Genomic DNA, 24465 nt, shown 5'->3' on the forward strand with positions numbered 1-24465 from the left:
CTGCGGTATAGCTCTGATTTCTGTCTGCTTTTTCTTTTCTATCAAGCTGTTGTTTTTAATTAGGGCGAGTCCTCTTGACATAATTATTATTACTATTTCAGATAAAGAGCACATGCGTGGTTTAACAAAGATTTCTGTAATTACGTTTGTGCAATACTGTTATGTTTGTATTCATTGTAATTATAGGTAGGTAGTAAAAATAAAAGTCATAGTAAAGTAACAGCAACAAGTTTAGGCTTCAACCTACAAATTAAAATCTAATGAGTAATCCCTAAGTCTTCATTACAACAATTCTGACTGCTTCAGATCTTGCTTTACTCTCCTCTTGTTGCAGAATAAGAGTGGTGTATTCTTACCTTCTATTAACTATTATCATTAGTGTTGTTGTTTGTGTTTTGGTGCTTTGTACAGCACTTTGCCAAACTTTCAACCCTCATCTACTGAAATATTGAAGTTTGCTTTTAAATATGTATTCGCACAGCTTCAGTGTTTTAGCATGTTCGCATGTGTGTTGACTTTAAATAGTTATGCATTTGTATGCACATACATATGTATGAAACCAACACCTCGTCAGTGACAAGCTTTGTTCCTTTAATAGCCATCTCTAGTCGTATTTGAATGTTGTTCATTTCCTCTTACTTTTCATGATCACTTTGCAGTTCCTCATTCTTATAATGTCTCTGCAATCCACTAGAAATTAAAATAAAAAAATGTTAAAAGAGGTTTTAGACTTGCTTTATTGATAAGCTATTACAAATAATAGCATTTTAAACCCTGTGCTGGGTCAAAAATGGATTCAGCTTTTAAGCGCTATTAAAGAGTGCATACACTCAAAAACGCAAACACTCAGGGTTACAGAATATCCCTGTGAACTCTGGTAAAATGAACATATTAAGAGTGAAAATATGATACTAACAGAGAGAAGACATATGAAGAGGTTAGCAGAAAATAATTTACTCGGATGTATAACTATATTTAGGTGTATTTATTCAGTTTTAGCTGATCTCAGGTGTTCAGAAAGATTGTTCCAGGACAGAGAAATTGCAAAAAGAAACTGCCAAGCAAACACTCATATCCTTGGATAACCACTTGAAGAGGTATACCACAGAGATAGAAGCCAGGGCAAATCCAAAGCCATCCAAAGGGGCTCAGTTCCAGGGGAACAATATGAGAACAGCCCTGCCAAGGCTGGAGACAGAGCAATACTGGAAGAGAATATGGGAGAAGGATGAAACATTGCTCAGTGGTTAGTGGATCTAAGAGCAGACCACAATAACCTCCTTGAACAAGATCCAGGGACCATCATTGTGGCAGACATCCATGAAAGAGTCTCAAGCAGGAAGACTAGACAGCGCTAGGCCTTGACATAATCATATGGATCAATATTTGTGATTTGGCTCAAATTTTGATTAAAGAGGAATGCAAGATGTTTCATTTTCTTAAGGTAAGATGTCATAACATAACCAGAAAAGACAATGTATGATTTTTAAACATTGTAACAGCTTTTTTTTTTTTTACATTTAAAAAATTTGCAAATGAATGAAATTGTTGTAAAATATAAATTTCACAGTGACAAACAAATGACAAATGAACTGTAGCTCAGTTATTGTCAGTTTGAATCATATGTTTGTTAGAGTGATCGAGAGAGAGTGAGAGAGAGAGAGCGATAGAGAGAGAGAGAGAGTGATCGAGAGAGAGAGAGTGATTGAGAGAGAGAGAGAGAGAAAGAGTGATCGAGAGAGAGAGTGATCGAGAGAGAGAGAGAGAGAGAGAGAGAGAGAGAGAGAGAGTGATCGAGAATATACAATATGCAGCAGTATATGAGAAACTGTCCAAAACTAACTGAATGGCTAAACTAAAAAAGCTCTTGTGACACAATACATATACAGTGAAAGGTAATATAAAGCCTGGGGAAGTAATTATGCAGCCTTGTACCTCATACAATGCATTAATGTCAGCTGATAAAATGTTCTCAACTCTAAATTGTGGTTTCAGTTACTAAAGATTAGTTGCTATCAATCAACAGACAAATGCACAAGCACACTTTTACATCCAACTGAAAAAGAAAACAAGGGCGTGGCTAACCACGACACACATGAACAGCTAAACTCAGCCTCTTTTACATTCATGTTCAAGTTCAGACAAGCCGTTCACCTAAATGTAAAGAAAGAAAGAAAGCTATCAAGTCTCCTCTTGTTACTGACATGAAGGTTACCTTTTTTTAATCTTCAAATGTTTTCAAGTTTAATATGCATTTGTCAAAACTTGCAACAGTGACTGTCCTCTGAGGAAGGCTGTGTTTGAATATCTTAATCTGTGGCTTTTTCTTTCACTCTGTACTATACTGACACGTCAGTGAGTAGACAGAGTGATAGGTATTAGATATTATTCAAACGGACAGTTTTTTGTTTACTGCAAAATAATGTGGAGCTGCCTTGTTACCATTTAATTTTCATGCTGCTGCACACAGGCATGTGCTTTGCATACAGTTAGAGTGCAGCTTCAGAAGGGAACCTCACAGTATAGTCAACAGCCTTAAAGCACATTTAGGAAACACTAACAATACAAGAATACACTAACAATACAAACACTAACATTACACAGCAAAAGATTTATTATCAAAATCTGAATTCAATTAGTCTGTCTGAAGATATTTTACTTACACAAATTAATATCTTGAGTAAAGTAGGACAATATATGCTTATCCTCCTTTATAAAGTGAAATAAATACAGACTCTGCAGTTGTGTTTTATGTAGCTATTAACAAATGTTTTCCAGATTTGCATTACATTCATCACTTTCTGAACCCTCATATTCAATGACCAATATCTATAATATAAATGCTTAGTAAGCAGTTAAAATATGGGACTTACAGCACATAAATGTAGCAGATAGGTAGAGCAGATCTGTGTTTGTACTACTGTACAGTTTATACTACATGATCCTCCTGATGGTCTTGGAGTGACCTCTACTGAGATTTGCATGATGAGGTTTAGACTCTGACTTACACTCAGACTGTTTGAATTTGTTATGCACGCCCAGTGAAATAAGATACATGCAGTTCATTTTCCTGTTAAACATACACCAACTGCAGACAATTGGACAAGAATGGGCAGTTTGCTTCTTTACCTTCTAGTGGTTCTGGCATAATTTGGGTCCATTTGTTTATCTGCAGCAAAGGGGGATTGTAAATCAGCAAAATTAATTGTTGTTACAGTTCTCACAAGACTGAGGGAAAATCTTTTCTATATGTTGCCTATCCAGTATCTAACAGACTTCTGGATACTGGATACTTTTTTCACTGCCATATATTTCCATATAATGCTTTTCTGATCAGTGCTACAGAGGGTATAAATTATTCCTACATTCACTGTGCAAGTACCAGGGGACAACACAAAAGGTGCCATCATATATGCAATTATGTAAACAATTCAGTCAATAGACTGCAAGTGCTTGACATCTTTTTTATTGAGTATGAATGTCCTTTGTATGCGTTCAAAGGAGCTCTTTAATTCCTTCAAACAACTGCAACAGAAAAGCCATAAAAAAGAGAAAGGGCTGATTTACCTAGCAGTTAAGGCTGTGGCTCCACTGTGCTTGCTCCTGTTACTTAGGCCATGCCCTTTGTCTGGGGCCAGGGCTTGGTCCAGATCCAAAAATTTGCATGCCAAGGGCCACTTGAATGTGAAGCTCCCCGGATTCTCACTACCTGACATGCAAAACTGGTGGAGGACCAGTTAAAATGGCACACACGCACAATCAGCACAGGTGTACTCCTGCTAAGAGTGACGCTCCAACCGCCCATCCTTTACCAGAGCTAAAACATTCACCATCCTTTCCAGAGAGTGTTATGAAAATGAGTGCTGTGATTTTACTAGGACACTCTACTTGCTGACTGTCAAAGGAGATGGTTGCACTTGTAAGAGCAGAACACTGGACATTAGCAAATTAAATCTCTTAGCACTGTGACAGGATCAGGGGGCAACGTTTAGATAAGAGACAGGTCAGGAAATAGAAGAAAACCAAGAAGTGACAGATTTAAAGGATGCCAAGGTCTTTCCTTGTGAAAAAGAAACATGGGCCATGTGGAGCATGGCAGTGGAAAGAATCAGAACAACATGAGTGGAAAGAAGAAAATCCACAAGGTATGAATTTCAAGTGGTTTCAAGTTTAATTTCTGCTGTCAAAATGTTAAATGTTAAAGCCGTAACAATTAGTCTGTATCACAGTAATTTACTTCAACGTCATAATTTAGTCATGTAATATATCTATCTATCTACATAGTGAGTGAAAATATTGAAAAACAGATATCCTGCAGTCCTGGCACCCAAGAGCCTGCCGCCATGCCTCAGCCAGTAATCACCTCAGGACGTGATGCAACAAGAGGAATTATAGTGCCAGTACCTTTAACAGGACTGGGAGGACCAAGAGCTGATACCAGGCCGGACTGGTCTACTGTGATGCTCCGGGGCTCCTACCATCCCAGTACAATGGCACTAGTCAGCAGAGCAAAGGTGAGAAAGGTTTTCTTGCCTAAATACTATATCACTCCTTTAATGTGAACAACTAACCCAGTGTTTAGTGCATAGTTATTAGCATCATGTGACTGTTGGACTAGTGGTGGACTAGTAGGAGGTTAGAAATTTGGGCAAGGATTCTTAGGACATGACCTTAGGCAGGACCACAGACGGCTGCCTTTGGAATATATGCATCATCAGACTCACATTTTTTGTGATGTAAGACACAGAGTTAACAGAGGTGTTTGTTGTAACTTACAGTTCAAAAGCATGAGATGGCAGTGAATTCAATCAGCAATCAGGGAAAGGGTAATATTCTATATTACATTCTCTGAGTAATTTTTTTCTCTTCCACTTGATATATATGTGGCTTTCATCACAACTTTGTATGTTGCGGGGGGAGGGGGGGTAGATGCAGTGTGCTTGGGAAATCAGTCCAGTTCAGTACAACTATAACTACATTTTTTTGATTGATTGAGTTCATAATAGTTATCTCAAGGCAATATATAATATAACCCCAACAATCAGAAAACCTAGTATGAGAAAACACTTGGATATACATCGCCAAATATGTTTCCAAACCAATATCCTTCCAAGTCAAAGACCAGAAAATATGGTGAAGCATATCTTCCTTTTGGCTTCACCTGCACAAGTGCCAAGGTAGGTCTACCCTGCCTTGGTTTTCCCTGTGTTGAGAGCATGCGCTGGGCTCTCCAAATCACAGACAAACAGAATCCCACATTCTTGATTTTTAGTTCACAAACACTTCTTGTAATGACTAACTACTCCTGACATTTTGGAGATGTTAGTTCTTTATACAGTAAAGTTACAGTGAGATACAAATAACATCAGGCTGATCCTGCCACAATTTGTTCCCCCTGTCCAAACCACAGACAAACAGGATTCCACAGTTGTTTATGTTTTGAACCCATTTTGCACAGAGAGGCATTTTTTGTATTAATAGCTATGTTGAATATTATTACACAGGAAAAAAACAACTACACATAAAATAATTACACCATGATGCCTCTGCCTTTCTAAATGGAGGGACAGTAACTATGTGTGTATATGTAAGCGTGTAAAACCTGAAGATAGTAAGATTAACAGTAACAGTATTTTGTCTCTATCCGCCATTCTGCAATTCATCTCATGTAAACAATAACGTGGCACACAGCGCGACCTGAAAAAAGGCACATGGTGGGGGGCGCGAACATTTTTCTTGTAAAACAAAGGGGGGCCTAGCAAAAAAAGTTTGGAAACCACTCTATTAGAGGGTTTTTGAGCATGAACCACCTTATTAAGGTCATGCCACAGAATCTCAGGTCAGGAACCTAAGAGGGCTTCAGCTTGAGGTCATGAACAGATGACCAGACATTCTCCTTCAGGATGTTTTGGTAGACAGCAGAATTCATTTTCCATATATATATATAGGCAACAGTGGTAATCGGAGTGGTGACCCTCAAACTGGGCAAGTGGCTCCATCAGATTCAAGGAATGACATTTGAGGTCCCTGTCCAATCATGCAAATAGATAAGATACTGTGCAGGATCCTCAAGCTCTCAGGCCTCTGGTAGAGGACTTTCAGGTCATTTTAGATGTGCTCATTATTTGACCTACAATGTGGAATGCTCCAAGTTTATGTAACACATCTGATACATTTTCCATTTATCTAAAAAAACAACCGTTTATTTCAAGTTCTTTAAATTAGTTATTAAGATTAAAAATCATATTTTTCATACAACTCTAAGGCAGTAGGTAAGTCCAGGAATATACACATAGGCAGATATGTTGGAGAGGGACAGAACTACTTTACATGTGAGAAAAATACTGCCCTATGAGGTCATAACCACTAAAAAAGGGGGAAAGAAACTCAAACACAGGACCCTTTTGAACTTCCCATTTATTTTGTTAACAGAAAATCTGTTAAGCATTTGTGACAATTAATAGAACAGCTGACTTTGTGATTTTTACTAGAGCTATTCTCAGTACTCCCCAACTACTGAACACGGACACATGGCTGGCAATTTCATCTGCTTTCATAGATGCTCATACTGTGAACATAATCTATCAAGAAAAAGGTGTCATATTATGCAAATCAAATTGTAAAACTATCCATTTCTTATTCACTGGTCTTCTGTGCAATCAAGTTTGAGTTCAGTAGACTGACATTTGTGCTCCCTTTAGTGGCCAAGAAATTCATTATTCATATAGGTCTGTTGATTGCATTGTACATATCTCGTTATGATTTAATGGCTTATAAAGGAACTATTTGCATGGAAGGTGTACTGGTGTCTTGATACACTGTATCATGTATTAGCAATTTGTAATCCTGTTTGTTACTTGTAAGCTAAACAGAGCAGAGAAAAGATGATTGTTACAGTGAAGTTTTGTCATATTTATTCAGTAGTTCTCTTCCCATCAGCCACGTCCCCGTACTTCCCCTGTCTCAGGTGACTTTGTTTGCTCAGTGTGCCACAAGATCTTCCCTCTACAACGCATGTTGACCCGCCACTTGAAGTGCCACAGCTTGGTGAAGAGGCATCCTTGTCGGTTCTGTGGCAAAGGATTCAATGATACCTTCGACCTAAAGAGACATATGCGAACACACACAGGTTAGGAATGTTCTAAATGTATTTTGTTGAATCCACTAATCTTTATCAAATTAAAAGAATCACAATCAATTTTATTACAAGGGAGTACATTTTATTATATATGTTACTGATAATATAATTAAGGGATTAATGGGTTTGCTGTGTATCATTAGTTGCACTTGATTGAAATGTAGGTTCTCAGTCATCCAGTTCATGATAATCTAAGGAGCTTGGAAAGAAAAGTGACTGGACATCTTCAAGATTTTTAAAGACCGTTCACCTCTCATCCATTTAAATTAGCTGTGTTGGTTCAAGGACACATCTAAAACCTGCAGGACACTGGCCCTTGAGGCCTGGAGTTCCCCACCCCTGCGCTAGGGTTTAAATACCTGGGAGTCTCCATCATTTGGTTTTAAACCTAAAGAAGCTTTGTGGATGACAGATGAAACGTCTTAAAAAAAACTTTAAGTCCAGTCACTTTCTTTCCAAGCTTTTTACAATTGGTTGAAATCTGCAAGAATTCCTTTGTGGGATTTACAGTAACTTTAAAGTGACTGGCATTAACGGAAATGAACAAAAAATTTAAATAAATGGAAAATCTGCGTTCAGTCATTACATGAGCTCTCTGACAATGTCAGCCTTGGTGGAAAGCTTAAAGGAGAAACTGTCTTTTGTCTCTCACTGCTACAGGTATCCGTCCCTACAAGTGTGAGCTGTGTGAGAAAGCTTTCACACAGCGTTGCTCTCTGGAGTCTCATATGAGAAAGATTCATGGCGTACATCAGCAGTATGCTTACCGCCAGAGACGCTCCAAGATCTTTGTGTGTGAGGATTGTGGTTATACATCAAGCCGGCCTGATGAGTACTTCCTCCATGTGAGACAATGCCACCCTGGCAGCCCTGCTCTCCGCAGGTACTACCGTCGTCAGGCTCATGAGAACAGCACCTTTCCATCAGAAGATCGTAAACTCAGTCCCTATTTGCTGTACCCAGCCTCTGCATACTACATGTAGGTTTTATTCTAATGCTACATGCTACATTATTTCGTAGATATTACAAAACTATTCAGAAGTAAGTATTCCCTTGTGTAATATGTAGGCCATGTGTGTCAGTATACTTGTGCTAATACCCTTTTGTGCTTATTTACTTTTTTGGTTTTAGCAAATGCTTTTAATCAAAACCTTAAAATAAAAATGAAGGTTTGTACATTATTCTTAATGTTTTTAATCTATCTGTAATCCACTAAGCCTGACCTGTTAAGTTAGCAGCACTAATAAAGAAATTCCAAATGTTTGCTAGGAAAAAATAAATACTTTTCATTAACAGTTAGGTAGGTACTTTATGTTGTGTTTTCTTTCAGTTATTAGAAAAGCAGCCTTGCAAAACTGATTTTATTGTCATTTATATTTTTGTAATAGGAAGAACCACTGAACTTATATATATATATTTTGGAAATAAAACTAAATTTACCCTTACCTTAAGGTGGTGCAAAGTTCCTTTTACTACTACTACTTGGGTAAATCTAATATGCACCTGTGCTTGTGGGTTGTTTTCTGATGTCCCTTATCCTGCACTTCTCTATAGTTGGTGCTACCAGCAGTGAGGACTTTGCTGTATCTATTTTTACTTTATTTTTTTCTCTCTGTGAAAAGAACGGTAGGGATGGGGCTGGTTGCTTTAAGTGATTTGGTTGGGCAATTCAGCATTACTAATGAAAAGTAAAGAACAGGTTGCTGTCAGTGCTGATGCACAACAGCCCTTCAAGCTGGCACATAGCCTATATAATTATATAAAATTATCCATCCATTCACTTCCACTTATCCTTTTTAGGGCCATGGGGGGCGCTGGAGCCTATCCCAGCTGTCTTAGGGCAAGAGGCAGGGTACACCCTGGACAGGTTGCCAGTCTGTCGCAGAGCTAACATAAACAGGAGACAACCCGTTGCACTCACATTCACACCTGTGGGCAATTTAGTGTTTCCAATTAACCTATCCACACTAACTGCATGTCTTTGGACTGTGAGAGTACCTGGGAGAAGCCACACAAACACAGTGAGAACATCCAAACTCCACACAGAAAGACCCTGGCCTGATGGGGGAATTGAACTCAGGCTGTGAGGCAACAGTGCTAATTACCGTGCCACAATGCTGCCCCTATATCAAATTATATTTAAAACATTAAATATATACACCCATCAGCCCACACATGTGTCAGTCCATCAGGCACCCAGTATGCCAGATTACTAGTCTAGTAATCTAGATCTAGGGAATTAGTGAGAAATAAGTGAGTGTGTGTATATATGTGTATATATAATTCCCCACTCACCCCTTCAGATGGTCTTTTATCCTTCATGCATTTGTCCTCTACCAGAGGCCTGGGAGCTTGAGGGGCCTGTGCAGTATCTTTATTTCTCCTGGGTGGGGGACTCTGTTACCTTCACCCTCCATATCTTCTCTAGCTCCTCTCTCAGCTCTTGAATTTTCTTGAGTTTCTGATGTTTCTTCTTCCTGATGTTGCTATAACTTGCTATTGTTACATCTAGCTGACTTCCTCTGCTTGCCCAACACTACTATTCCAGTAGTTTGGCCATCACTAGTTTGTCTGGAAGGCCCACCGGATCTTAGCTCGGTCATTCTCAGTGTATCCTTTGACCCTTTGACTTCCAGGCCATACTCAGCCTCCATGCGTTCCATGCATGCCCTAATTGTTTCTGTATACTATGCTGGCCACAAGGTTATGGCGTTCCATGCATGCCTTGCGTGCTAGCATCTTGCACCCTGCTTTTATGTGCTGGATTGTCTCAGAGCTATATTTGCACAGTCTGCACCTGGGGTCTTGCCTGGTATAAAAGAGCCCAGTTCTATGGATCTTGTGCTTAGAGCTTGTTTCTGTGCTTCCAGCTTAGTACCTCTGTGTTGTCTTTCAGTCCAGCTTTATCCAGCAATTTGTAGTATTTTTCAATATCAGCCACTTCCATTATCTGACAGTAGTAAATGCCATGGTGCGGCATAGGTGTTGACTGCCTGGATTGTGTTCTTCCTATTCAGATGACTCCACAGGACTTGAGTGGGAAAAGTGTAATTCACTGAGGCACACTAACATATTCTGTGGTTGTAGCATTGTACCTTACAGCTCCCTCGGCGAACACACATGGACATAAGCATTAAACCTGATCAACCTAACCCTAACCCTAACCCAGAAGTAGTATATGGCTGAACTGGTTATAACTGGTTTGTCTGCACTAAGCCAAGTTTGTGACCACCCTCTTGTGGTCAGGCCTGCAAATGACACGTCCTGCTACGTCTTCAGAACAGTTAGTAAAAAACAATACTGACTTTCACCTCAAACATCGCCATCATTTGGCAGAAACACACTTTATCAGAGGTGGCAAAATGATAGATTTTCTTTACTTAAGTATAAGTACAGCTAACTGTAGTTTCCACATCTACAACAGGCTCTGAAATGTATTCAGAGTTCCTTGAAGGACAATGCTACTAACCAGTTTTGTACAAAGGTAACTGAACCTTGTGCTATGTCAGTATAATGATAAAATAATATTAGTACATGATACAAATATGTGAATGTAAATTCTAATTCTAATGATGCACTCAGTTTGTATCAGTTTTCTGTTTCTGCCTACATTGTAGAGGGGGGTTTTGCCTCCACAATCAAAAAGTAAAATAAGTATAGTGAAGGGTTACAGTGGGAATTGATAGGTGGGGGAACTCCAAGCCTCAAAAGCAGGTGTCCTGCAGGTTTTAGATATCACCCCAGGTCAACACACCTGAATCAAATGATTCATTCATCACCAGGCCTCTGGAGAACTTCAAGACATGTTGAGGAGGTAATTTAGCCATTAAAATAGTCTTTGTTGGATCAAGGACAGATCTAAAACCTGCAAGACACCGGCCCTTGAGGCCTGGAGTTCCCCACCCCTGCTCTTGTCTTTATACAATTGGTATAAAGGTGGATTTCAGTTAATTAATTTAACCATCATCATTTTAAATGCAAATTAGTCTCCTAAACTTGATGTAAACCAACACTGACCACAGGCACCACAGCCACTGTGCACCAATCCAGTGCAGTGCTTTACAATAAGGTCACCACAGTGCGACAAGCAAACCTTTTCATCCGATACAAACTACCAAGTATTTTCATGCGACATTGCATAACACAAAGTTAATACACCATTTTTCCCCCAGGAATATCCGAACAATTGATTGAAATTATATCACATGTAAGCTTTTGTTACTGAGCATTTTTACCTTTAAATCTAACCTTTATTCTTCCTCTCAAGTCCTGTTTTTTCCTCACACTTTTGTCCATCTCTTAGTGAATTTATCTGACACTCTTTTCTCTTCCTGTGAAATACAGCATCTGGACCTTTAGCTAGCAACACACTGGGTAACAAATTGCACGTAGTTTGTCTGTTTGCTGATCTTTGTTGAGCTGATAGAAATGTTGAATTTGAAATACTTGCCACTTAAAAAACAAAACAAAAAGACAAACATTTTTAAAAGAGTTTAAAATTTTTATTTGAAAATTGGCTCGTTGAAAATAGCATTCGTAACCACAATACAGACTTTCCCCACTGAATCAAATTTTCTGATTGAGATCAGTTAATATTTTGCATCAGAATGATTAACGCATTTATTCTTGAAGTAAGAGGAGGAGAAGTAGGTTTTCACGTAGTCGGAATGAGAATAGAAAAAAAACAAACAAACCATACGCTCAGGTTTGTAGGCAGTTTAAATGACGGTTTGAAATTACGCAAACACACACACCTTGCACAATAAAGCACCTTGAGGTGATTACTACGGAAGCGTAGAGCTGCCACCCAGGCAAAAGAAAAATACAAGTGTATCACGTTATAACGTGAAAAGTTTATTGTTCTAACAATATACTATCATGTTTGTACAATATACCTTTCATGTTTGAACAACATAATATCACGTTATTACAATATACATAATTATCACATTCGTACAATTATCACGTTCGTACAATATAATTATCACGTTCGTACAATATAATTATCACGTTCGTACAATTATCACATTCGTACAATATAATTATCACATTCGTACAATATAAATATCACATTCGTACAATATAAATATATTGTACGAACGTGATAATTATGTATATTGTAATAACGTGATATTATGTTGTTCAAACGTGAAAAGTATATTGTACAAACATGATAGTATATTGTACAAACATGATAGTATATTGTACAAACATGATAGTATATTGTACAAACATGATAGTATATTGTACAAACATGATAGTATATTGTACAAACAGGAAAAGTATCTTGTTAGAACAATAAACTTTTCACGTTATAACGTGATACACTTGTATTTTTCTTTTGCCTGGGTGGCAGCTCTACGCTTCCGTAGATTACACTATATAAACAAAACTGAATTTAATTGACTTTTGTACCCGGAATCTGGGGTACAAAGAGCCAACCCAGTGCTACATGTCAAGGAGCATGGTTTACACTTAGGCCAAAAATACCTGCCATAAAAATGCAAGTCACCCCTTTACTAACAAATTGTCAAATTAAATGAAATCAAAATTAAATAAAATGATATAGAATTTAGAATTTTTTATGTACTCTAAGATTTTTTGTTATTGTCTTTTTAGTTTTTATGGGTCTATCATGGGAATCCGGGGGCTAATGCGAAAACTAGGACCAAAAAGCATATTCAAATACAGGAGACAACAATAAGGTTTCAACTAATTTATTGACTTAAACACGGGAATTAATGGCAAAACAAAGGAGGGATTCATGGGATGAAGGCAAAAGAGGCAGAATTGGCAGGTGGAGCATAAACAGCTCTGAGAGAACTGGATGGCTAGGTGAGCTCCTAGAGTGGTGAGTGAGTAGGTTGACGCCAACCCTGTTTTTCCATTGATCGACAAAAGACGGTGGCAGGAAGACAGGTAGGTGGAAGTGGCAAATGATGCAAACCAGAGTGGTGAACTGTGTGGCGACAGAACGTGTGCGGCGACAGAACGTGTGCCTTGCCGTGGAGATCAACATCCAGAGGTTCCTGATGCATGCTAGCAGAATGATGGGGAGACGTGGCAAGTGCAGTTAGCTGAATAACTGGCAAAAAAGAGCTGAGGATGATCTTATCTGATCTAGCTGATCTTAAATAACCTCTGTGGATTACTTGAGGATCAGGAACAGGTGAGCTGAGCAGGTGGCATGACGAGGGCTCTGCCCCAGGGAGGATACGGGGGGGGGGGGGGGGGGGGAACACAGGGAGGGCATAGGAAAAACACTGGAGCACACCTGGACCATCGTAGGTTTGGCTACAAATATATTTTCCACATTGAGATCCATTATACATTGCATATGACGATTTGCAAGGAAATTTTGGGATTAACATATTGGCATGTTTCTTAAGAAATTAAATATGTCACTTCTTTAATAGGTTCTTATTTATCAATATCTACATAATACCACACCTCAAGGCCCCTTAAAAGTTCAGGCTCTGCTCCGCACTCTGTAGCCTTTACTGTGAAAATGAAATGGGGGTTTCTTGTTTTGTTTTTGGACCTTTTAGGTGCCTCTAAATTCTGCAGTCATGAGTCTATGTCTATGATTTGGGCTTTAAATAAATTGTATTACTCGTCATGATGCAAGTTTCTGCCATGTCCCATTTATACTTTGTTGTTGTTTCCTTCTCATTACGTTGTGTTTCAGATCATCAAACACATTTAAATATTAGACAAAACTAAAACAAGTAAACACAAAATGCAGTTTATTTTGTGTTTACTTGTATTAGGTGTTTATTATTAAGAGGGAAAGAATCCAAACCTAACACATATGGGCCAACACAAGGCCAGTTGCAGACTCACTGATGGTCCTGTGCTGGCCCATGTGTGGATTACCTCTGGCAAACCTGATCTGAGCCACCAAAGGGCTGTCATTCTTTGCAGTATGTGGGTATGTGTACGTTTTGTGTAGCCAAGGGCCAGTTGCAGACACACTGCTGGCCCAGAACAGTTTCAGTTCTGGCCCCCGAACAGTTTCAGCTCTGGCCCCAGATGCCCCAGACATTACATTTAATTGATTAATGTGTACCTTAATCAAGCCATGTAATAACAACATGTGCCGGAACGCAATAGTGCAAAAGTAACATGACAAATCTCTGTTTGCACAGTGAATGGACTGATTCTTATATAGTGCTTCTCTACTCTCCCAGATTACTCAAAATGCTCTATACAACATAGGGGTCTTCTGAATCGCTCTTTGTTTGGTCCCAGGACTAATTTGCCATGGGAGACCCTACCAGGGGGCAAACCCCCCCCCCCCCCCCCCCCCCCCCCCCGACAACATAGTCCCTGGGATCCCTGGGACACACAAACCCCTCCACCACGATAAGATAGCGATTCACGGAGAGTCCAAGTGGAGGAGATCAAGTATCTCGGGGTCTTGTTCGCGGGTGATGGGAGAATGGAGCCGGAGATCGACAGACGCGTGCTGCGGCCGCAGTGATGCTCTCAGAGAGAGCTGAGTGTAAAAGTGAAGCTCTCAATTTACCGGTCGATCTACGTCCCTACCCTCAACTATGGCCACGAGCTGTGGGTAGTGACCGAAAGAACGAGATTGCGGATACAAGTGGCGGAAATGAGCTTCCTCCGAAAGGTGGCTGGCCTCTCCCTTAGCCATTCAGGAGGGGCTCAGAGTAGAGCCACTGCTGCTCCACATCGAAAGGAGCCAGCTGAGGTGGTTTGGGCATCTGACAAGGATGACTCCTGGGCGAGGTGTTCCTGGCATGTCCCACCAGGAGGAGGCCCCGGGGCAGACCCAGGACATGCTGGAGAGATTATATCTCTCGGCTGGCCTGGGAACGCCTTGGTGTGCCCCCGGATAAGCTAGAGGTGGCGGCTGGGGAGAGGTCTGGGCTTCTCTGCTTAGGCTGCTGCCCCCACGACCTGGCCCCGGAAAAAGCGGAAGAAGATGGATGGATGGATGCTCTATACAACATTCATACCACATTCACACACTTTCTCTCAACTGAGTGCTTCCCAACTACATTTAGACTCTTGACATGCAGACTGAAAGAGCCAGGAATCCTGCATTTGAAACATTGGCTACCATAGCATTGCTACATGGAGTTTTGGTCTTCTAACTAAAATAGGAAAATAAGAACATAAATAGTGCCATCATTGCTAGACCTGGCCCAAATCTGGTTGACATACACCCTGCCATGACACCAGGCAGTCAGAAGTGCCAGCTTGATGCCGGATCCGGGCCAGACCTGTTTTCTATGAGCCTGGGCCACATAAACCAAACCACAATCGGGTCAGATGTGCCATGCCCTCACATAAACAGTGCCATTAACGCCAGTTAGCTGGCCCATATCTGGATGACAATACCACTTACCATGCCAGAGGTCAGCCAGCAGTGCCGGCTTGACACCAGATCCGGGCCAGACCTGTGTGGGAAGTGACCTAGTCAGGACTTTGACCAGGCCACTTCCCAAGAGGGGGCAATGCCCAAGAGGGGGCAATGCCCCCTTAAAAGTCTCTGGTAGAGAAATGTTTTTTCATGTGAGCCTGTCTGCTGCATAGAGCCATCTAGAGGACCAGCTTTCAACTCTGCACTCAGTTTCCTCATTTCACATCCTGATGTAATCACAGTGATTTTAGTAAAGCTTTCTACCCCAGCTTCCAGCAGCTCACAAAGAGAAAGTTAATGCTCTGTGATAGGTCCTAGCCCCCTGTCGTCATACTATATTACAAAAAAGAAAAGGGAATTTGCTGATCATTGCCCATGAGACGTCCATAACAAATAACTTGGATATGGATGAATCTGTAACAGTAGCAGGAGACTGTTGTTGTAGAGTGGATTGAGGAGAAAGGAGAGTGGAGTTCAGTTCCTTGCAAAACAAACAATCTTAAAACAAGACAAAATCTGTTTTGTTACACAAATTCATTTGAGAATTGTAGGAAAAGACATGGTGAATGTTTTTTAAAAATTTCTATGCCAACCCTTTTTAGTTTTGTAAATATTGGCTATATTGAGAGATCTTATTTTATTCTTACTTTATTTTGCAAATTTATTTGAGAATTGGGTCATCCAATTAGGATAAGCTTATGCTGTTGTTTGTAAATATCTGGATGGATATTTCATTTCATTTTTTTTTCATTTCATTTTTCTTTTCTTTCAAGATTTGGTGAATTTACTGTTTTTTTGAATAACTTTTTTAAATATTGCAAATAGTGGGAAGTGTTATTGTTGGGTTTGAATATATTTGATATCAACCATAAATTGGAAATAATTGTTATAATCTGATGAGGAATATTTGATTTGATTTTTTCTTGTTTTATTTTTCAGTTTTCCCCCTGAGGAAGTGCCACCTTAACATGGTCATGGGGCTTTCCGTGGTTCAGCGTCCCTAAGAGCTAGACCAGCAGAAGCTTAGCCTTTGGATGGGCCAAGTTGGTCAGGTCTTAGGGTAGAGGCCTAACAAAGTGCAATCCAATTACACAACAAAAGCAGTTATCCAGAACTTTTTTTTTTTTTTCCTCACAACACTAAGGAACCCTCTTAATCTTAATTTTATCTTATTTTTTACTTTTACTGAATGTTCGCATTGGTATCTGAGGCAGAGAGACAGATAAACAACAGTGAGCTAATATACTTTAAGAGACCAATGTCTGTCACACTTTGGTAATATAATTTAATAATAATGTGTCCGACATTACATTTATTGTATTAATACATTAAATGCAGGGGCGATTCTAGGATCAGAGCTTTGGGGGTGCTGAGCACCCAGAGAGCTGCCCAGCCAGGCAAGATAAACTTTACTCATCATGATGAGACTTCTTCCCTGTCTCTGTCAGTCCCTGCATTCCTAAATGTCTCCAGTTGTCCCGAGTTCTCTCTGACTGTCTCCTTGGTGCATTTAAACCCCTGTTTCTCCCTGTCCTCGTCGTCTTCATCTCCCTTATTCTCCTAATCATAATTTTACCCTCTCTGTGCAAGTCAGCAAATTTCTTTATTAAATCATAAGATTCTTAAATTCATCAAGTCTCTCTGTGCCTGGGTCCTCATCACAAAATATGACATCACTGTTTTGTACATTTTAACACAATTGAATCCCCACATTTGTGAAAGAAAAGCAAAACACTTTTTTGAAAAGTCTGTAACAAAACCATCAAATCTGATAATATTACGGTTCTGGGTCGGTTCGACCCAGCATTTTGAGTTACGTTTTGGCTTATTTTTGAATGATGGACTGTCTTCCTTCTCTGGTGCTTTATTGATTATTATTATAAGCTATGTTTCGGTTATTCATAAGGGATTAGTTCTTGTGTTTGTGGTATTTCTCAGGATTATGATTTATATGCTTTTTACTTTGTGATACTGGGTTTATTATTATATTAGTAGGTTTTGTTCAGTGTCAAGTCCGTCTCTCTGTCTAGCCCATGTCTTAGTAAAGTGTGGTTTCCTGTTTTATTGTGAAGGTCTATGTCTTATGTCAGTGTGTCCAGCTTTGCTCTTCCTGTCTCGTTAGCCCTGATCTCTCCCAGCTGTGTCTCCCTCCTGTTGCCCATTCCCTGATTACCACCCTGTGTACATTAGCCCTGTGTTTTCTTCAACCTATTGTTGTGTCGTACCATCAACTAGCTGTGTGTTTAGTCTCCAGCTCCTGTTTAGTATTTCTGTTCCAGTGTTTTAGTCCTCCAGGGTTTTTGTTTGTCTTTTGGTGAGTTTAGTTAAGTAAGAGGTTTTTCCCAGCAATAAAGCTGTGCTTTAAGTTGTACTTCTGTGTCTGAGAGCTTGACATTTTCTCAGGTGGCACACACTGTAAAAAGTTTGAGAAACCCTGATAAGGTAAGTGTATGTGTGCTTTTGGAAAACATGGAAAGCTGCTGTACAGAATCTTTGAAACCAGCTAGCTTAAAACATTTTTAGAATATAAACAGAGCACTCTGCTTCTCTTTACAGTTCCTCATTCCACCTGTTTGGCATTTTCTGATAGTGCGCAAATGTGGTGCATGCACTGCAGCAGACATGCAGACAACTAGATGGTCCAAAGGTTGGCCTACCTATTACTGGCTGAGGTTTTAGTAGAGTTGTGGCTGAACCACATAAAAATATCATTAATTTTAATCTCCCCAATCAATGATAATGTTATGTTGGAATGTTGTTAAAGAGGGTCAAAAAATGTTTCAACCCAGTTTGTTTTGCAGCTTTAATATACTGAGAACACAACTTCCAGATTGTGCGAGTAAAATTCGTTTTTTTTTTCTTTGTCAGTTTAACAGTTTCTGTTTTGCCTGTCACTATTCCTTATCTGTTCTCTTATCTGGTTCTTCCTGACCTTGTACATCCTCCTCACGTTCCCCCCTTTTCTCTCTCCCTCTTTAGATTGACAATTTGTGTATGATATTAGAATAGATACAAATAGATAAATACTCAATTAGATTTAAAAAAAAAAATTATATTAATATGAAAAAAAATTACTATTAAGATCACTAATGAAAAAGTCCTCTCGGTGTACTTTCAACCGAAAGCCAACTAACCAAACCACTTGTACATCTAATAAAATATATAAATATTGAAACACTGATCCAACATTATCCTTGATTGATCATTTGATCTTACACTTTTTACATGAATGTGGTTCCTTTTTTGAAAAAACGTCCTTATATCCTATTGCGGTTCCTCCAACCTATGGCCGCAGCAGGCTAAACATGAGGACACAGATGACGCGCAACAATAAACACATAAAATACACTTCTGTACCATTTGCTCCTTTTATTCCACATGCAACTGTCCTCTATACAAATCAGTGCCTGGGATTAACGATTAAACAAATGCACAGACTGCACAAACAAATAACTGCAACTCACCAATAACTGCACTAACTACTATGCCAAATTACAACTTGGTCTATGGCATCAATTAGTGCATAAATATACAAAAACCATTAAGTTACAGTTAAAATATATCAAAATCATTCAAGCTGCGGTCAACAGAAAGTTTTGCCTCATGCTCACCCTACCTTTCTGCTCATCAACATCAGGTGCTGTGAACAGGTGAGTGCAACCACATTTATCATCTACCACACCCATGAGACACGCCCCACACCCGTGCACCAATACAGTGAGTCCATTTAAACCAACCCACATAAGTTAAAAAAGGAACAACTCATATGGCACCTACATATCCATTATGAACCTGCCTCTCTCTCTGTATACAAACACACACACACACACACACACACACACACACACACACACACACACACACACACACACACACACACACACAAAACAGAAGTTATAAGGTTAATGGGCATCCAGTCAGTTAGCTAGTTAGTACCTTGGGCACATGCACATATGACAAAATAAGCAGCTTCTCTCATTCCATTTCAAACAGGACAGTGGTAACAACAGTAGGCTACGGACAATTTTAAGTTTTAGATTTTAAATAGGCTGTATACATTTCAATGGGAGCAACAGGGCGGTCAAATGTCACTGATTTTACTACAGAGTAGGATGGATTGTAGGGTAGCAAACATTGTCGAAAACACATTTTCAACACTGCAGGTTACCTGGGTGTAATGTTTTTCAGCTAAAAAGAAATATGGTCTGACTTCTACCTAATTATATAAAGAGTAACTTCAGGTTAAATGCAACTAATTTAACCTGTTAACTAACATGTCCTGTTTTAAGGCAGGCACTCCCCTGTGTCTCAGCCACCATTGCTCTGGCAGAAAAGGCTCTGGGGTGGCTGTAGCTCAGGTGGCAGAGCGGATCAGCCTCTAACCAGAAGGTCAGTGGTTCAATCCCAGGCTGCTCCAGTCTGCATGCCAAATATCCTTGGGCAAGATACTAACCCCATGTTGCTCTCCGATGCATCCATCGGAGTGTGAATGTGTATGAATGTTAAATACTTAGCACTTAAGCTTAGAAGTGAATGGGTGTGATTGGGTGAATGAATTAGCTGTATAAAGTGCTTTGAGTGCTCGGACAGAGTAGAAAAGCGCTATATAAGAACCAGTCCATTTAGAGCCAGAGTAGGGGAGAGTCAAGCTGGAACAAATCATTTTCATTAGAATATTACGTCTCAACCAAGTACTGTATGGTTTTTATATTTTTAGTAGTGTGTTAAGAGATATATTCTAAAACACTTCTTCAGCAGAGAATCAGAGAGGAGAAACACAGATTTTCTTGCTAGCAAGGGCAGCCTAGAGTGAGACTCAGAGACCCGCCCTGAGGACTTGCCCTGGTCCTTTATTTATACACTTCAGTGGGTGCTTGTGTGGTGTGTGTGTGGTGTGTGTGTGGTGTGTGTGTGTGTGAGGGGGGGTCAGAGTGTGACCCCATAAAGACTTCCCTAAAACTGCTGGTCTGGAAAGTCCAGCAGTTCATCAAACCAAAACCACTTAGACTGGAAAAACAGATATAACTACGTTAATCCTACCGTAAAACAATAACACAAGGTACGAACTTTCCCATGCTCCTAGGATGTGGGGGTGAAAGCCAGAACACCCTGGAATGTTACAGACTTCCTAGGATGAGACATCCTTTCAATAAACACAAATGGTTACATGTAGTATTCTACCATATACAAACTTATATCATTAAAAGATTATACTGACTACTAAGTACAATTTTCCATTGACATTCCCTCCTGTTGTCAGTATAAATTTAAGTGAGATATCAGTATGTAACATCTTGTTGTACATTTTCTGTCACATCGTCATTAGTCACACAAAGTCTTCATGTTCCAACAGGTCGGAGTCATTATCATCACTTGTCATGGCTATGTATGCAGCAACAGTGGAAAATATTATGCGGTTAATCAAGAGTTTTAAACATGGCAGTATACATGTTACAAAGACACAAAATAAAAGTAGAAATATCCCAACTCCGATGAGTCGTCCTTTTAGCACCTGTAACCAGGAGCCAGTGTAAAGCCAAGAAAACCAGTCACTTGTATCACTTACATAGTCCTGATTTTGGGCCTGCTGGATTTGTCTCAAAGGCGTGCTGGGCATATGAGAGCAGACATAATAGTCTGTATTTGCCGATTCTGTCTTTGTCCTGTAAAGGTGAGCGTCGTAGTCAAGGTAACCAGGAGGGTCCACCTTCCCATGGCTACGTACAGGTCCGTCACACCCTACTACTTGGTTACTCTAGAGTTGGCCAATGGCTGGAGGTTGAAGTGCGAGCAATTCCCTACGGGCGCCCAATCAGCACTTCCCCCTCGCCACTGAAGCAACCAAGTGAGGGTGAAACTTTCCTCTACTAGTTGATTTCTGTGGAGGAAGTGGAATCCTCTGGGACCTCAACCTTTTTGCAGTGGCTCTGATGTATCCAGGAGGGTCTCTCCGCTATTTTGCAGGCAGTTCGAGTGGTCAGAAGCACTTGAAATGGCCTCTATCAACCCCCATCACCTCACTTTAGGCCTTCGTCCTGCGATGGGAATATTTATGACTCTTCTACTGTCCATCCTCTGCAGAAAAACCCCTCTGTGGAAAGGGTGCTGGGTCCAGTTATCTTACTGCTGTTATGATCCCAGCAGTCTTCAGAGTGTCATCGTATGCACAGTACAGTGACACAGCATTAGGTGATGTTCATAGGAAACTGCTGTCATCACCACCATAGCTTCTGGTTCCTGTGCTTTTCACAGAATCATGATGTCATCCTCGGACTCCCCCTGCGCTGTCGATGGAGCTTGGCACGCTCCCCTCATCCTTCAGGTGCCCGTCTGTTGTCCACAATCTCCTCTGTTGGCCTCTGGAAATCCCCCTTGGCACAGCTCTCATTCCAACGCAGCTTCGTGGTCCTTGCTGTGGCTACAAAGTCTGATCTCATGATGGGCCCCAACCAGCTCGACCTTTGACCTCAACCACTGCCTGAGCTGTCAGCTATGCCTGGAATGGTTCTTGCTTCTCACCGGGCCTCTGAAGATTTCTCAGGAGATGACTGCTGCACCTGTATTTCCTTGCTAGGAGGAAAAACTTCTATTTGGAGAGCATGTCAACAATCATCAAACCACATTCTTTAGTTCAGTGAACTTCACTTACAAGCCATCAAAGCCTCATCTGAACATGGATGCACCACTTGCATAGGTTTAATACCCGTTGAATTAACTGTTAATCACACAAATCGCTGCAAAAATCATATAAAACATAGTTTAATGTTAATTCATTGTTTCATGTTAATCCTGGACCCCTCCTCTTGACGCATGGACACTCCCATGAGTCAACTCATCAAAACCAGATTCCTGTCTTAAAGAAAAAGGTTAACTAGATCACGTCCCAGGCAACATCAGGGCATCTCCTCCTCTGGAGCAGCACCACCTATAATCCTGCAATAAAAGATGTTAGTGTGTTTTGCATATTAAGTTTGCTTAAAAACTGGCTCCGCCAGGAGCCTGCATACACACCATCATGGCCTGAAAAACAAGATCTGGAAGTGAAATCAAACTTCACACTTGTAAACAATTATATCATAAGAGTAATAAAACATTCAACATCAGCAATACACATTGACCATCCCTGTGGTCAGACGCAGGTCGACAGGTTCCAGAGATGCCATAAAAAGACCATAAAATTAGCCATCCATAGCTGTGGAAAGAAGTGACACTAGTTTTCAACACAGGAAACACAGTATAACAGCATCACCAACTCATAACCTATAAACACAGTTTCTTCACACATAAACCCAGAAATCCTATAGTAGAAAAACATTAACTAGTTGTCCTGTTATAAATCACATGATCAAACCACAAGAAGAACTGTAATGCTGTAGAGAAGAAAATGTAAATGTTAGCGCTGCGCGGGTGTATACACTCTTTCTCACAGTAATCTCTGTGAGCAACACAAACCCATGAATAACACACCCCTGGTAGATTCACAAACACAGAAAGTGGCATTTAAAAGTTAAATCGGTATGCAACCTCGGATGTTGCTGTCATCTTTCTGCTCCTGTAAAAAGAAACACATAAATTCATCCACCCTTTTGGCCTGTCTAGGTGGAGGTTAACTTTGAGTTGTGGTCAAGTCTTGTCAGCTTTTTACCAGTCAGTCAGTTTGTTTTTATTTCCATTCATTCATTCATTCATTCATTCATCCATTCTTTCTTTCTTTCTTTGCTGATAGTGGAAACTATCGCCGCATTTGATTTCCACCCTCAGCAAAATGACGTCATTTCAAAAGAAAAAAGAACTTTAAATTGGATTACCTCGCTGAATCCTTTTTAGGCAGGGACTCTCATTTTCTAATTGTCCCAAATAAGTGGCTTTCTCCTGAGCCCATTTTAATGTGGAGAAACTCACTTGTAACAATTTTCTTGACGACGTGTCGTACAGCGCTTCTAATCATGCAGATCTGCTCAGACAGAGATTATCGAACAAAACTTTCAGTGCACTGTGAAAGTATCAAAATAAAAAGGCCTTGTTAAGTCATGACACAAGCTCCTCATCTCAGGAGGGTAAATCATACCATTAGCATGGTTTATCATACCATCATACTAATTGGCAGGCTCAACTTCACAACAAAAGAAAAATCATCAGCTAGATTCACTCCAAATCATCCATCAACTGCACAACACACAACATAACCCTAATATGTTATTAGCTATGAGTTTAATCCCCAGGTCTGTGCTTTTCACTCATTTGGGCCACAGATCCATATTATCCAGTTTTCCTTTTTTCCCGTCATCATAAAACGTGAGACATGTCATCAGCTATTTCACAAAAGACGTTTGTTCTAAAGTATTCAGAGTTGTGTATCTAGGTACAGGATTCACTCGCACATCAAAACAGGAAACTCAGTGTTTTAGAGTCTCCACTCAACGCACAACAAACTCCAACACATCTCATTCACTCGTGCTAGAATTCAGTCACCTTTCATTAATCTAAGAACGATCGACTAAATTTGCATATCAGCTATTAACCCACTAAGATGACAGGACAACAGAAATGCATGTTCAAAATGTTATCACAAAAATAGAATTTCCCTCATACAGTAAATTACTTGTGCTGCATCAGTAAAGCAGAAAGCATCTCCCAATTTACTATATTAACAACTAAATTTATTGTCTGATCACTGGTTGGTCAAACCAGAATCTTTTTTCCCACAAAAGTTAAACTGTTGTCCTGCAACCTAGAGAGTCAATTTTTTGCATTGGATAAATTCAGCATTTGATAACAAGTGTCTGTAAAATTCACACTATTTTAACACTGATGAGAGATAACAAGCTAATTTTCATTGCATGTGTGTTTGTGTTATTAGGCAGGTTTAATGCATGTCTGTGGAGCTGCATATCCAGCAGAACATGTTCTTAAAGCTGCCTTTCCTACACATTTCTCT

General features: G+C 40.0%; 2 protein-coding genes across 2 annotated transcripts in view; both read left to right on the forward strand.

Moving 5' to 3' along the window:
* The window catches only part of alcama (activated leukocyte cell adhesion molecule a), a 334175-nt gene that overhangs the window by 262318 nt on the left and 47392 nt on the right, over window positions 1–24465 (forward strand). The window lies entirely within an intron of this gene.
* Window positions 93–10497, forward strand: LOC146509277 (putative transcription factor ovo-like protein 3). Its single transcript, XM_085173867.1, has 4 exons — window positions 93–4145; window positions 4285–4514; window positions 6940–7129; window positions 7799–10497. The coding sequence occupies exons 1-4, from the start codon at window positions 4046–4048 to the stop codon at window positions 8119–8121; spliced, it is 843 nt and encodes a 280-aa protein (XP_085029993.1). The 5' UTR covers window positions 93–4045; the 3' UTR covers window positions 8122–10497.

Source organism: Neolamprologus multifasciatus, chromosome 10, assembly GCF_963576455.1.
Source record: "Neolamprologus multifasciatus chromosome 10, fNeoMul1.2, whole genome shotgun sequence".
In the NCBI taxonomy this organism is placed as follows: domain Eukaryota; kingdom Metazoa; phylum Chordata; class Actinopteri; order Cichliformes; family Cichlidae; genus Neolamprologus; species Neolamprologus multifasciatus.

Coding starts and splice junctions, on each gene's coding strand:
- LOC146509277 (XM_085173867.1), top strand. CDS start 4,046: ATGCCAAGGTCTTTCCTTGTGAAAAAGAAACATGGGCCATGTGGAGCA. Junction 4,146..4,284: donor GAAAGAAGAAAATCCACAAG/GTATGAATTTCA, acceptor CTATCTACATAG/TGAGTGAAAATATTGAAAAA. Junction 7,130..7,798: donor ACATATGCGAACACACACAG/GTTAGGAATGTT, acceptor TCACTGCTACAG/GTATCCGTCCCTACAAGTGT.